We start from the raw sequence: 15,770 nt of genomic DNA on the forward strand, positions 1-15,770 counted from the left end.
AATCCATCCATGATGGTTAGATGACATTCATTGCTTGGATGAAAGGCATTTGATGAACCCTTGACATCAGGAGTGCGATCTGTCGACTCCCCTTATTTGACCGGTTGCTTGCCAGCCAACGACGCTTTCTTAGACAAGCTGATGCTAACTCCAAACATGTATAAACAAAGAGACGTGGTTAGGTGATCAAGCCAAGCCAAGTACTTAGACCACGCAAAACCCTGTCAATTCAAACACTGTCAAGTAGCAATTTTCTATGTAAAACATAAACCCAGAAAATCGCTATACGCGCAGCAATTCTCTATGGTCTGTGAAACTCGAGTGCTTTGTAAAGTACTCAGCACCGAACACTGGATCAGATCTGATAAACAATACATTTCAAGGATCAGTCGTCTAGCAGAAAGACATAATATGATGGCAAATATGATAGAAACTGAAAAACAAACAAAATAATATATTATAGAAATTAATACCATAAGTAATCGACGGCATCCCAAGAAAGAATTGCAAATTGCTATTCTCCCTATGACCACCTGCACAAGCTTCTTGCATCTCTCTTTGTACACAGGCATATATATGCATACACAATCTCGTTACCCTACTCCACTGCATCAAAACAATGAACTCAATGGCAACAACTACACCACCAGGATCCAGTTTCTTGCTAACCACTAATACCCACAACTCAAAAACGATCTGGTCCACATCACTTTGACACTGGCAAGAGGCAGACTCAACACCAACATTTATAGTAGTAGATATTCAGGACTTCACATATCAGCACCTGAATTCACTCAACTACGTGACTGACACCTGCAAGGGTATAGAGCGTGCATTGAATAGCAGACCTGAGTTCCATGATGCCGCTACCTTTGCTTCACCCCATCCTCTTCGCTCTCTTCATCCCAAGACTGTTGTGGAATGGAGAAACAGATCCTGACATTTGGGAGCTGTCATCTCTGAGTGTTCCGTTCAGGATAGCAAGCTCTCGAAGCTGCTGCTTCTTGAAGTAATCTTGGGACTCATCCTGAAAAGAGTTTCAGATTTGCGCTCAATGTTAGAAAGGCCAAAAGAAAATAAGGTAGAAGACAGAAACAGCAGAATGGACATGGATAACAAAACGTACCACAGGCATCAACAGGTCCTCAAGGATCTCACGTGCTTGCATAAGGCGAGCATCTATAATTTCAGCTGGCAATTCAGCCTCTACAACTATGTGCAGTTGCTCATTCAAATGTTCGTAACCTGGCTTCCCTCTCATCAATTCTTCCTGTCAAATACATACATGAAGGCAATGAGATCATGTTCTCCCAATAACAGTTTTATCCTTGACATTTGTTGACAAATGACAAGGATCGTCCGGATCAGACTGATCCACAGACTCCGGATGCTTGTCACCAGTATGATGAGTTGATCCTCATACCATGCGTTCTTGAATTGATTAGAGTCCATGATAATTTAAAACTCATACTATAACTTTGGGCACGCATAGTTCAACAACCAGGTCAGGCATGCCTGGCCCTAGAGAAATGACATGCCTCTGCATAGCAGTACTATGTAAAAACAGAAAACACAGGCTCATTGAAAAGTTCTCCAACAACCAAGGTAATATGATTACTTGAGCTGGATCTCTGATACTTCCACGACCCCTGATGAAGACTCGACATTCTGTATTAGCCTCCACACGCTTAAGAGAATTTCCCCTAGGACCCAACAGGCGGCCGACAAAGTTGTACTGCATCCAGAACATAATTCTCAGGAGAGAGAGAGAGAGAGAGAGAGAGAGAGAGAGAGAGAGAGAGAGATTTATCGACTCACACTAGGATATTTGTCCACAGGAATTTCCATCATAAATGATTTCTTGCAAAGAAAGCCTGACGGACCTCTTTGTGCACCAAGCCACCCATGATTAGATGATGGCATCAAACCTCTTAGCCTCTGCAAAACAAAGCTAAAGATAATTAAAAAGAGCAGAAAGAGGTAAAACAGGAGAAACATTAACTTGAGAGAAGCAAATGAAGACAAACTTGTTGCATAAATTGAACTAAGAAAAATCAAGCAGTACCTACAAATGAAACAAGAAAAGAGAAAAGCGGAAACAAATACAGACAGCAAAAGATGTATGCACACATGGTGATGAATGGAGATGATTGGCAGATTTAAGAATGACATTGCATTTAAAGCCATAAGTAATTCCAGCATACCACCTATGTTAATTGTCTTCACTCCTAAACTATCCAACCACTAAACATGTATCACTGTCTTCTCCAGAGGCAAGGTTCTTTGTGATCTACATGAAAAAGAATAATTACACAATTCCATGACAAAATGAGAGACAAAAATGCAAACACAAATAGTCTTGTTAGCATGCCCAAAGCCTGTAATGAAATAAGTGGAAAGCAAAAGTATAATGTGCACAAGCACAAATATAAATCCACTAAGAGATAATACAAAGGCACCAAGGCACTACAGAGCACAAAGTGCAAACAATGGTTACAAAGAACCTAAATGTACACAAGCACAAGTCCTCAAAGGGACAACACACAATCCAATCAATGATAAATGCACAAGATCACAAGAGACACTAATTAACACATGCAAAAGAACACAAAAAACATAAAAATATAATCTTTTATTGCTGTAGAATGCTTAGGAAAAGCATTAACAAAAAGAGGGGACAAGAGGTCCCTTGTATACAACAAATGGGGCTAAGGGAGCTCTCAACTAATTAACACATGTAAAAGAACACAAAAAACATAAAATAGTAATCTTTTATTGATGTAGAATGCTTAGGAAAAACATTAACAAAAAGAGGGGACAAGAGGTCCCTTGTATGCAACAAATGGGGCTAAGGAAGCTCTCAACTAATTAACACAGGTAAAAGAACACAAAAAACATAAAATAATAATCTTTTATTGTTGTAGAATGCTTAGGAAAAGCATTAACAAAAAGGGGGGACAAGAGGTCCCTTGTATACAACAAATGGGGCTAAGGGAGCTCCCAACTAATTAACACATGTAAAAGAACACAAAAAACATAAAATAATAATCTTTTATTGATGTAGAATGCTTAGGAAAAGCATTAACAAATGGAGGGGACATGAGGTCCCTTATATACATACAACATATGGGGCTAAGGGAGCTCCCAACAGCTATAAACACATGTAAAAGAACACAAAAAACATAAAATAATAATCTTTTATTGATGTAGAATGCTTAGGAAAAGCATTAACAAAAAGAGGGGACAAGAGGTCCCTTGTATACAACAAATGGGGCTAAGGGAGCTCCCAACTAATTAACACATGTAAAAGAACACAAAAAACATAAAATAATAATCTTTTATTGATGTAGAATGCTTAGGAAAAGCATTAACAAATGGAGGGGACAAGAGGTCCCTTATATACAACATATGGGGCTAAGGGAGCTCTCAACAGCTATAAATATAGCCTTTGGGATGCTTCCCAAAGCCCATAGTGCCCTTGGTCTTTAGTGAAAAGACCAAAACAAGAAAACTAAATAAAAACCAAAAATCTGTTCCTAGACAGAACCTATTACAAGAAGAAAAAACCAAAATGCCCCTAGAGGGCATTACCTATTACAATACCAAAAAAGTATATTATATATACATAAGACAAAAATACATACACAAATATATATATATATATATATATATATATATATATATATATATTAACAAAGCCTACACTGGCTCACACCTGAGGCACCAATAAATAGAGAAACCCAATCAGGTCCGCCGGTATCCTCCCATGTTGAATGCCTTGCTCTTTGAGGGGTTAACCAGATCATAAATGGAATGTTGCAATCCTACAAGAGACAGAGTTGTCGCCCATCCTGGCAGAGGAGCAAGGCAAAGACAGTAGCCTCAAATCCAGCCAATTTCAGGTTTGTCTTTCCACCTACTACCAAAGTTAGAGCTAGCCTGAGATACCAGCCAAAATGGCTTGTCACATCTGAATGACACAACAATCTATGCTTGAAATCCACGGCAACCTAACCCCACAACCATTTAACCCTACATACCAAAACAATGATACTGTCATTCACAATTTTTCATTTAGATTTTGTACTTGGACACATTTCCCTTTGCCCAATCAAAGAGGCACCAGGCAATGGTGCACCTGATAAATAATCTAGATCCTTAATCATAACAGAAAATCTGAGCTCATCTAACAAAGACAGAAATTTGAACAGCAGCAGCATTTTACTCGACTTAGATGTGTGCTCTCTCACCAACAACCAACTCAAGCACATAGTTTTAATTATAAAAAAATCATAAATATAATTTAATTAATTAAGTATCCCACCAAAGACTGTAGGTCCTAAATGCATGTCAATCTAGTTGTCATTTTCTAAGAAAAAATGTTAAAGCTTAATCAAATAGACTTAACATGTGAGAATTCCTAACTAAAACTGAATTCAAGTTAGCACTAAATGTATGAAAAAAAAGAGGAGTTATGTTAATGGTTAGTATCCGTACTTCTGTTTGGAATGTTGTTGCCCATACATTCCTATCTGCTCCACCATTTGAAAATAATCCTCCAAAAGTCAGTGGGCTAGCCTGTTCAAGCCCAGTCTGATCTAAAAATGATGCATTCCTCAACAGTGTAGTTACACGTAATATTTCTGTTTCACAATTTCAATTTCAATAACAAGAGATAGTGGTTAGCATGTATTCAAAAATTAGCTGGTAAAAATGGATACGACAGGGCAGCATTATGTGGAATGAATTGGAAAAAAGGTATAAAAAGTAAACCATTCCCAGGTTAATCAAAAACCACTTGTTTCTAAAATGATATACAGAAGAAAAAGGAAAGGGTCAGATCTTTTTAAATTGCAAAGTTTCCAAACATGAGTAAGATAAAATACAAATTTGGTGCAAATTTTTTTTTGAGAAACCTCTGGGTGTGTCAGCTGTAAATTACATCAATCAGACAACTACCTATGGCAGCACATTATACATTAATATAATAAGCAACAGAAATCAGTAACAACACAATTCTTGTATGAACTATTTCAACAAAGGATGTCTGCAGTTTTGACTATTAGCATATGCAACTTCACATGCTCCAAATAATTGGGATGGTGTGATTTCAACTAGTTACAACGTTAACATAACAAAAGTTAGTTTTTAATTGATGATGAGTTAATAGTATACAAAGATAAAAAAAATTGTCATAAAGACATGATGCAGAAGTACCCATTGAAGTACAACTAGATCTTTTGTAAGCATGCATTGCCCTGTTCCTGTCAACCAAATGATAATCAGTCATAAAAGCTCACTCTCCCAGCAAGTTATGCTTTACATAAGTGCTGTTGTTCCTCAGTTGGAATGGTACTATGTATGACTGTTAAGATAATTAACATTTTTTATGCCACTCCAATTTCGTGCAGTTGATTAGGTATTCCATGTTCAAATTGACACTCATTTTAAGATCACCAACCAATCTCATGTGCTTGCCACAGTTGGATGATGTTAACATAATAAAGGCAAAATAAAATAATGACATGATAAAATAAGCACAAAAATTAAGGAAGAAAATTCTCCAGCAATGAAACTGTAATTGATGAGGAACCCATCTGGTTGGGCAATTCAAACTAGTTGTTAACTGAAAAGAAATTAACAGGGTATCAGAGCTTCATGAGTTATGGTTTGACTTGGACTGTCACATCAATCTACAACTTCTACCCACCAATAAGCAAGTGAATGTGTACCATACGTCAATGATTCAGATTTTTTCAGATATGGCTGTGCTACTATTGCTACCAGGATTTTCTAGTACGGCTGGCATATTGGGACATCCTCAACTGGGGTCCAACTTCTAAGATGCAGGTACTTCGTCTTTGCTTCATGGATGAAAAAATGTGGCATGAAATCGAATCAAATAAAGAGACCGTGACTCCTCTGGAAAGAAAAGAACAGGACACTCAGGGACATTCAGGAGAGGAGCTCATCATAACCGTTCTATTCGCATTCAGACATCAAACATTGGTCCAGACAATGAATAATTTGGATTGCATAGAGCCAGACAGGTTTCTCTATTAGGAGGTGAGTTGTTAATTTCCGCTTCTCCTTTTGTACTTTGTCCTCAATTAGTTTCTTGGCAACCCTTCATAACCTGGATTAGCAATGAAGCCAGATTAGAGGTCCCTCTCATTAAGGAGGACTGCACCCAACCTATTCATCACAAAGATTGAACATGCCAAAAAAATTGATGTATTCAAATTCTATCTGACAATGCCAACACAATCCACCTCTTGGTTTTATGTAATGGTCAAATTTTTTTTTGTGTCTCCTTGCTTATTCCTTTTACTTTTAAAATTTCTCAGTGATGCTACATTCGTTTTGTTAGTAATCTTGAGTCTTGACTTCTTAGCTTGTACCCAAGGACAAAGCATTTGGAATATTGAATGATTGTGTGTGCATATGTGTCCTACTTCTTGATGAACTTGCTACCTCATGCTGTGCATCTATATTGCCCCATGCATGTATGTCCATGTGAAATATATGTTTGTACCTTGTAGAAGTTTCCTTTATTGTGTTCCATAAAATAAATATAAATCAAGATTATATTTCGAGCACTTGACGGTACTCTGAGTCACACGGACTTGGCTAAAAGGTCGACGCACCCGCGTCGACACGCCCCGACACGGGTGTGGCTTCGGACACGGTCAACGCACAGGGGCCGAGTCCATCCACATTTTGAACTCGGTCAACTTTGACCGAGTCTATTTTTGTCCATTTATTAAAATTAATTTCAGACGATGAGGCAGATTTATGATAAGTTTTGTTGTTATCACACTCACAAGCTTCTTTATGTGTTATATTTTGGTAAGTTTGTGTTGTTATTTCAATAGAATTACTTTTTTATTTTTGCTTTAAAATTTACAATCTTATTATATATATATATATATATATATATATATATATATATATATATATATATATATATAGCCGTGTCCCCGTGTCCAAAATTTTTGAAATTGCTCCACACTCGTGTCACACCTGTACCCACACCCATGTGACATAAACTGTACTGCACTTTTAGTAGAATGCTATGGTTGCAAGCATGTGACCAGACAGACATGTTCATCATGGTTGATTTATTAGGCGTCACACATTGGATTTTTTCAATGTAAGTATGATTTTTCAATTGCAAAATTTTGGGGAATTTAGACCATCAAATTTTCAAGCTCCTAAAAATCCTACTTACACAACACTACTGGACAATCCAAAACATGTTTTTGACTAAATAAACCATGTAGATCATATTATAGGGCTTGATACACAAAAAATAAAGAAAACGTTGAAGAACAGGTGCCTTCTACTAGAGGGTACAGTATAATCGAGGGTAGCATCCTTGTAAATATTTAAAAGAAATAAATACATTTGTATAAAATCCCAAAAACAGAAGGATGCTTTCCTCTATAATGCGTGTGGATGAGAGAGAGATTACAGATTGCATCCTATTGTGAATTTTGATATGGAAGAAACTCTAGCTTCAAATGATTTTACATGTCAAGGTCAAAAGAAGAAGCTGCCTAAGTATCTCCACTTAAGTTCAACTCAAACCAATGCTGGCCACCCTTCCCCTGTTAAATTATGCATCGATATTTGTAATCTCATATATATTTATATTCATATATATATAGATACATATACAAGTTATTCAAGTTTTAAAGTGGATCATCTCCTTCGGGCAATATTTTAGAAGCATATTTTGTCAAGAAAGATTTGAAAATCATTTGAGGTACGTGTTATTTTTTATCTTCTTCCCTCTCTAATGGGTGAAAACGACTCTCACTTCTCCCTTGATTTTAAACTTAGTGGTTCGAACTATCATGTTTGAGCCGACAATATGGAAGCCCATATCAAAGGAAAAGGTCTTTGAGGGTACGTTCAAGGTTCAATATCGAAACCCGAACCCAAATTTACAATCACAGAAAAAGGGGATATTAAGATTCTTGAAGGTGAAGATAGACAAAAAGCCCTAGAAGATTATTCTAAAAGACATGATGAGTGGGAGATGAAGAACTTCAAAATCTTGTCTTGGATTTTTTCATCCGTAGAAACCAAGATCAACGCCAATATCATTAAGTTCAAAAAGGCCTCTGAAGCATGGTTGTACCTTAAAAAAAATGTATACTTCAAGGGACTTATCTCACAAATATTACCTCCAAAAGAAGGCATTGACCCTTCAACAAAACGATTTGTCTATTCGTGAATATTTTGCCGAACTATCATCTATTTGGGACGAGCTTGCTATGCTCGAACCAAAATGGAGCGGAGAAGCAATCGAGTTAAGACACAAACAACTAGAGAAAGATCAATTCTTCAATTTTCTAAATGGACTTAGACCCGAATTTGAGCAAATTCGGTCCTCTCTTCTATCCGCCTTCACATCTCCCTCTATTGAAGATGTTATCACTAAGCTAAGTGGTGAGGAAACCCGTATGGGGATTAGTAAAAATAATCCTAACATCCTTGCTGCACCTTCTCAAAATGATTATGAAGCGGTTAATGTTGTGTCAAGACCCGAGAATAATATGAAGACCTACAAACCTCCTCATTTCAAAAATCAAGGTCAAGGAGGAAACGATCGATATGGCAAAAGAAACTATAGCAAATTAACTTGCCATTTTTGTAAAGAATCCGGGCATATCAAACCCATTTGCCCCAAATGGAAGAAAATTCTTGTCGCGGCTATGGCATCCCAACCAGAGGAACGACCTTCTTCATCAAATGAGCCTCTTTCCCTTCAACAAATTGTGGATGCTCTTCAACCTCTTCGCAAAGGAGGCATTTCCGGAGCCGCTATGTCATCCTCCTCTTCTCTCGGTAAGACATCTTGGCTCCTAGATTCCGGTGCATTATTTTACATGATTCCAAGTTCTTGTTTTCTTTCTGATTTTTCTAAAAATTCGCTTCCATCTTTTGTCTCAATGGCGGATGGAACACCTCTTGAAATTAAAGGAATGGGCAGTTTTGAAAAGCAAGACTTCTTTATTCCAAAAATTCGTCTTATACCAAAACTAAACTTAAATTTACTCTCGCTTTCTCAACTCTCGGGCTATGATTGCAATATAAAATTCTCTTCTAATAAATGTTGGATACAGGATCGCCAGTCCGGGAAGTTGATTGGGAAAAGCTCTAGAAAATGAGACCTCTACTATGTTGATTTTCTCAAAATTCCCAAGAACCAATTTTGTAATGTTGCTCAAAACAAAGATATTCATGTATGGCATAAGAGATTGGGTCATCCCAACATTGTTAAAATCTCTTATTTGCCTTTTATTAAGCATCTTTGTAATGAAAATTTTGTATATAATGAATGTATTCTTGGGGAAATAAAAAGTCTTCCTTTTTTTCAAAGATCCATGTTTACAACAAAATCTTTTGAAATTGTTTACTCCGATGTATGAGGTCCGACTCCGGTTATATCTAAAGGAGGTTTCTCATACTATGCTATCTTTGTAGACGATTACACTAGATTTAGTTGGATATATTTTCTTAAACATAAACATGAAGTTCTCTCGATTTTTAAAACATTTCATATGATGATTTTAAATCAATTCAATGGAAGTTTAAAAATTCTTAGAACCGATTCGAGTGGCAAATATCCTTTCAATGAATTCAAAAGCTATCTTGAAAATCATGGTATTCTCCATAAAAAATCTTGTCCTAAAACCCCACAACAAAATGGGTTGGCTGAACGAAAACATAGGCATATTATTGAAACAACACGAACTTTGCTCATTTCACAAAATATTCCGAAAAGACTCTGGGTTGAGGCAACCCTTACATCAGTCTATCTCATAAATAGACTCCCATCAAAAAACTTGAACAAGGTTTCCCCATTTGAAAAATTATACGAAAAAGAACCTGATTATAGCAGGTTAAGGGTTTTTGGATGTAAATGTTTTGTCCTTACTGATAAAATGACAAACTCTCCCCCAAAGCCATTCCTTGTGCCTTTCTTGGTTATTCTGAAACTCAAAAAGGTTTTCATTGTTATGATATTAAAAATGATAAACTATATGTTTCCAGAAATGTAAGCTTTTTGGAAAATATCAGTGGTTTCGAAAAATTTGAATCTAATGACAAGAATATAGACTATTTTTTTTTGTTGGATCTGTTGACTGAAGATGATGATACTAGTGATGATGAGTCGAATCAGAATGACTCAAGTAATAATGAAACCAATTTTGTGCCCCCAACGGTTCATCAACATGTCAATGAGGAACCACATAAAGATCCCATAACCTACACTCATAGAGATAGGAATACTTTCAGAAGTGCCCTCGAAAGATATGATGATGGTAGTGGAACTACTCCTCAAAGTGAGGAAAACCTTCGTAGGACCGACAGACAGAGAAAACCCCCTTTTTTACCTAAATATAGAGCTTGTCTAAGCGCCATTCACTCTTACATAGAACCTAAAAACTTCGACACGAAAATGTCCCGAATGGATAGTCGCTATGGATAATGAACTTGAAGCTCTAAGGAGAGCAAAGACATGGGAATTCCAAGACCTTCCTAAAGATAAGAAAGCAATAAGGTGTAGATGGGTGTTTAAGGTTAAGACTAAGAGTGATGGGTCCTTCGAGAGATACAAGGCCCGTTTAGTTGCAAAAGGATATAGTCAAGAATATGGGATTGATTATGAAGAGACCTTTGCCCCGGTGGCTCGAATGGTCACCGTCCGATGTCTTATAACCGTTGCCTCAATCAACAAGTGGAACATCTATCAAATGGATGTTAAGAATGCTTTTTTAAACGGAGATCTAAACGAAGAAGTGTATATGGATGCAACCCCTGGAATGGAGTCTCCTAAAGGAAAAGTGTTTCGCCTTCGAAAAACACTTTATAGTTTAAAACAAGCCCCCAAGGCTTCGTATGATAGGTTTAACTCTGTAATATTAGAAAATGATTTTTCATCTTGTTTTACTGATACTGCTTTGTTTGTTAGAAAATCTAATGCAGGGATTGTTATTTTACTTCTATATGTGGATGATATGCTTATAACCGAAAGCGATTCTAAAAAGATTAAAAGCATAAAATCAATTTTAAAGGATAAGTTTGAAATGTCTGACTTGGGATTTTTAACTAATTTTTTGGGTATTGAGGTAGCATACTCTCATAAAGGGTATTTTTTGTCTCAAACTAAGCTTGCATCTGAGATTATTGACAGGTCAGGTATTACAAATGATAAAGTTTGTGAAACTCCTGCTATAGTAGGAGCTAAAATGAAGATTGATGATGGTGTTCTTCTCTCTGATCCTATTCCCTACAGGCAACTTGTAGGATCGTTGATGTACCTGAGTATTACCAGACCAGATATCTCACATGCAGTGCATACGACAAGTCAGTTTCAGCATGCACCAACTTCTATTCACATGAGTGTCATCTTACGTGTCGTAAGATACCTAAAGCGTACTCTTAATAAGGGAGTTTTTCTATCATCTTCTTCTGAGTTAAAATTAATTGCTTATACTGACTCTGATTGGGGAGGTGACCCAAATAACCGTCACTCCACCACTGGTTTTTGTGTATTCTTAGGTGATTCTTTAATCTCATGGAGATGTAAGAAGCAACAAAAAGTTTCTCTATCTTCGACCGAAGCTGAATATCGTGCCATGACAACTACTACCATGGAAATTGTATGGATTCATCAGTTGCTTGAAGACATCGGGATCACTATTAAAGGGCCCACTAAGCTATGCTGTGATAACAAGAGTGCAATATACATTGCCAAAAATCATACTTTTCATGAGCGGACTAAGCACATTGAAATGGACTATCACTATGTTTGTGAAGCCTACTTAAAAGGAGTCATTGATCTACCTTATGTTACTTTAGAATATCAGTTGGCAGATTTTTCACCAAAGCCTTATGTGCCCCAAGATTCAACTTTCTCCTTGGCAAACTCTCGGTCATCTTGCCCTAAGTTTGAGGGGGGGTGTTAAATTATGTATCGATATTTGTAATCTCATATATATTTATATTCATATATATATATATATATATATATAGATACATATACATATATACTATGTATATATGTATATATATCTATATCTATATATATATATAAATATAAATATATATATATATATATATTTTTTTTTTCTTATCCACCCAAAAGGGTATTTCTATAAATTCCTGTTTTACGCATATTCCATTTTGGAATATGCTTGTAACTTTGCTTTTTCTTTTTTCTTTTCTTTTTTACTTTTTTCTTTTCTTTTTTTTTTGCTCTTTTGTTTTTTGTGCCACATAGGGAGGCTCTTCAAAGAGTCGTTGGGGAGCCTCCAACGGTCACATATGTGACCGTTGGGGGCTCCCAACGACTCTCTTGGGAGCCCCCTATGTTGCTCCTTTGCTTCCTTATAAATAGGGGCTTCCCCCTCTTGTATTTCCCATGGCTTTGAGTCAAAGCCCAAGTGCTCAATAAAGTGATTCCAATATTTTTTATGCCTTTGTGCATTTGTGAGTTTTTGTGAGTTGTGCTTTTGTGCACAAGTGTTCTAAAGTGTTCTTATTGCGCATGTGTGCCGGGTTTATTATCAAGAATATTAAGGTCTTGATCTTAGTATCCTGTTTGGAGATACTTTTACATCCCCTTCCCGAAAACAAGATCCCAAATCGAACTTGATGGCAGATCACATCTGACATTCTATCGAAATACCCAAAGAGGTGAAACCTCCTCTTGCTATTTGATTAGAAAAGGGAAATGAAGCCCTTAATTGCCAGGAATTCTAGAATTGCAGGAAGAGGTTTAAAGTTTAATGAATGAACTATTTCAAAATGCCAAGACAATTTTAGATGACACAAGGAAGATGAATTCTGCTTACAGAAAAGAGAAGAAAACAATTACTAAATCATCCTTTTGATCTTTATGAATGTCAGTTTCATATGTTATTATTCAAGAGAAACAAACAAATGCATAATAAAACTGTACACTATATTCACCCAATCACCAAGTTCTACTACTTCACTACCCATAGATGACCAAAGATATGGTGGCTATCTTGTTACATGCTCTATGCATTATCAATCACCAATTGAAGACCTATGTATGGATTTAGCTGACCAACAGTTATTTTCATGTGTTGGCACCTTTTTGTTCAAGCATAAGATGATAGTGTGTGTCATCCCAGCAGTAATGCACATGTTGTTGCGCCCAAGCATTCCAGTCCCTGCACTGGCTTCTGATCTCAATAACCAGGAAGAGTAAGAAATTATGACCCACCACCTTACATATCTCTGCGTTCATGGCTCAACTTTTTTCCTTCCAAAGGCTAACAACAATTTACTCCTCCTATGCCTTCTGTAATCACAACATTCCATTACAAAGCCACTGGTCACTCTTCCTATTCCCTCCTTACAGGCTAGCTGATTGATTTTTTCTTCAGTTTCTGGAATCCACAGCAGTTGAAACTAATTGCATGCAAGAATAGCCATTTGTCTTAAGTCTTAACACATGATACTGAAGCTCAACAATTCTATATTGGCTTAAACCCACAAGAATACATAGCACATCAACACATATATATTTATAGTAAAAGCATCATCAACATAGAGGAGTCGAGAACACTATGCATTGTAAAAGAACTGCATGGGATAGACAATAAAACAATGGCACCTAAGATCCAAATAATAGCAACCAAATTACACAAGATAAAATTATTTGTAGAACCATTAGCTCACCCTCATTCAAGAGCCTGTAGCTGTGGGGAAGAACTTGCACAAAAGGCCCGAGCTTTTCTCTTTCTGCCAGCAAATCAGAAAGGTACCTGCCAGTAGTTGGATCCAATAGATCAGTACAGAAATGACCGACGATTTGAATCAGATACAAAATATATGTTGCTTATTCTTTCCCAAAATTGAACATTTTTGTGAAGAACATTAGAAGACTGAAAAAAGTGCAAGAGCAAGAAACACTTTACATGTTTACCTAAAATTCCTACATGGCCAACAATCAAATCAAAATATTACCCCGCACAAGAGTTGGCAACTGTAAATCAACCGAAGCTTGGATAAGAGATGACTACAAAAACTGAGTTTGGAACAAGACCATAAAGAAGAAAACGGGGGAAAAAGAAAAAAAACGATAATAACCAAACCATCTCGTAATGTACCAGTAGATTTCAACAGAAGTACTTCAATATGTAAACATAAATGGATCAGCCAAATATTGGAAAACTAAGAAAAGCTTTTGGTTGACAGGCAATGGATCAAGATAGCACTTTTCTTTTTAAAACTAAGCAATCGGGAAAATATGTATTGCAAACGCATGAGCAACTTCAACAGATTACAATCAAGACATCGGATCAAGTTTTTTCATAACGCACAAAGCAAGAAAATTGGCAGAATTCATGCAAAATGACCAGACAGGCTCACGAAGAGATTTTCCACGAAAGAAACTGCAAAACGGAAACAGAGTAAAAATAAATCCAAAAGGCTCCAAAAAACCTCAAGCAAATTCTACATCAGAAAAAGAAAAACGAGGCTAGAGGGACTAAGATCTAAGATCACGAACAAAAGCAACATACTTTTCGCGATGAAATAGGAGAAAAATAGGATCCACTGAACGATCTAACCAAGGAAACGAAGATCGATCTTATCAATCATGATACCCTGAGATTTTCACGCCAAAGTTCCACACAGGAAAAGGATAAAAGATCGAACGCAAAATTTAACAAGACAAAAGTAACATCATCCATCCGATCCACAAAAAACGCAAGATCTAGCACAAATACACCGATAAAAAAGAAAGGAAAAGGAGAGAGAGAGAGAGAGAGAGAGAGAGAGAGAGAGAGAGAGAGAGAGAGAGAGAGAGAGAGAGAGATCTTTTCCGTCAAATCTACGAACCGAACTAAAAGGGAAAAAAATAGGGAACTTATCAACCGAAAAAAAAAAATACAAAGAAAACGAAGACTCGATCAACGGATTCAAGAAATCCGAGTCTTTCGACCTCAAAAGGCGACTAAAGAGAGATGAGAGAAAATCTAGGGGCGGAATCATCAAGATCAGATCAAAATTGCTAATCCGATTCATTCCATCCCGAAATTTCAGAGGGAGGGAGGGAGTGGGATCGCCTAGATACCTGTCTTGCTCCACGAGAGCCGCGGTGGCGGAGCGAATGCCGGATAGGTGAGGGGATTGAGGCGCCGTAGACGGCGATGGTGAGTAGGCCATGTACCGACCACCCGAAGACATCTCCATCTCGAACTCTCTCTCCTACAGAGATCGTGGCGGTGATTGCTCGCTCGCCTCTCTTTCTCCCTCGCTCTTTGTATGCCACGGTTATATCTTGCGGCAGAGAGAGAGAGAGAGAGACGAACCGCACCCTCTCTGTAATTTTAGTGTTTAATGCTGCTGCACAGTGACAGGCTGAGCCCCTCCATACAACTAAAATCTCATCTGTATCCCGTGGTTCCCTGGCTTAACCGTCCCACTATTTCTCGTTTAAAACTATCAAAGAATGTAGGAAAATTTTCATTTAGGGGCCGAACTTTTACCCCTAATTTTAAGAATATGCTTCAATTTTCTAAAATCCCAAATATGTACCACATTTTTCGAGTGGGTATCAGGTTAGAGCACCGATTACCGCCAGAACTCATCCTTCTGTCGTTCATCCATCTGCCATCCAAAATGTCAACTATATCTCTTAGATGAGTCTCACTTTTTTTTAGAGCCGTTGATGCCTTAGATGAACGACTTTTAGAGTTTGCAAAATAAACAGCTGA

General features: G+C 37.2%; 1 protein-coding gene across 1 annotated transcript; it reads right to left on the bottom strand.

Annotated features, from left to right (window-relative positions):
- Window positions 1–431: 431 nt before the first annotated feature.
- LOC149848915 (KH domain-containing protein At5g56140-like) lies at window positions 432–15,364 on the bottom strand. The gene is made up of 7 exons (XM_089998153.1): window positions 15,128–15,364; window positions 13,729–13,814; window positions 4,498–4,643; window positions 1,819–1,938; window positions 1,619–1,735; window positions 1,127–1,270; window positions 432–1,027 (listed from the first exon to the last, which is right to left on the bottom strand). Exons 1-7 carry the CDS (start codon window positions 15,244–15,246, stop codon window positions 878–880), a joined length of 882 nt encoding a protein of 293 aa, XP_089854279.1. The 5' UTR covers window positions 15,247–15,364; the 3' UTR covers window positions 432–877.
- Window positions 15,365–15,770: the final 406 nt, after the last annotated feature.

This window comes from Nuphar pumila, chromosome 1 (assembly GCF_984573655.1).
Source record: "Nuphar pumila chromosome 1, dmNupPumi1.hap1.1, whole genome shotgun sequence".
NCBI lineage: Eukaryota > Viridiplantae > Streptophyta > Magnoliopsida > Nymphaeales > Nymphaeaceae > Nuphar > Nuphar pumila.

Bases quoted from the DNA above. Each gene is read 5' to 3' on its own strand.
- LOC149848915 (XM_089998153.1), bottom strand. From the start codon at position 15,246: ATGGAGATGTCTTCGGGTGGTCGGTACATGGCCTACTCACCATCGCCG. The intron at 1,736-1,818 runs GTGAGTCGATAA...TTCTGGATGCAG, and splicing joins CTGTGGACAAATATCCTAGT to TACAACTTTGTCGGCCGCCT. The intron at 1,271-1,618 runs GTAATCATATTA...TGTATTTGACAG, and splicing joins GTATCAGAGATCCAGCTCAA to GAAGAATTGATGAGAGGGAA.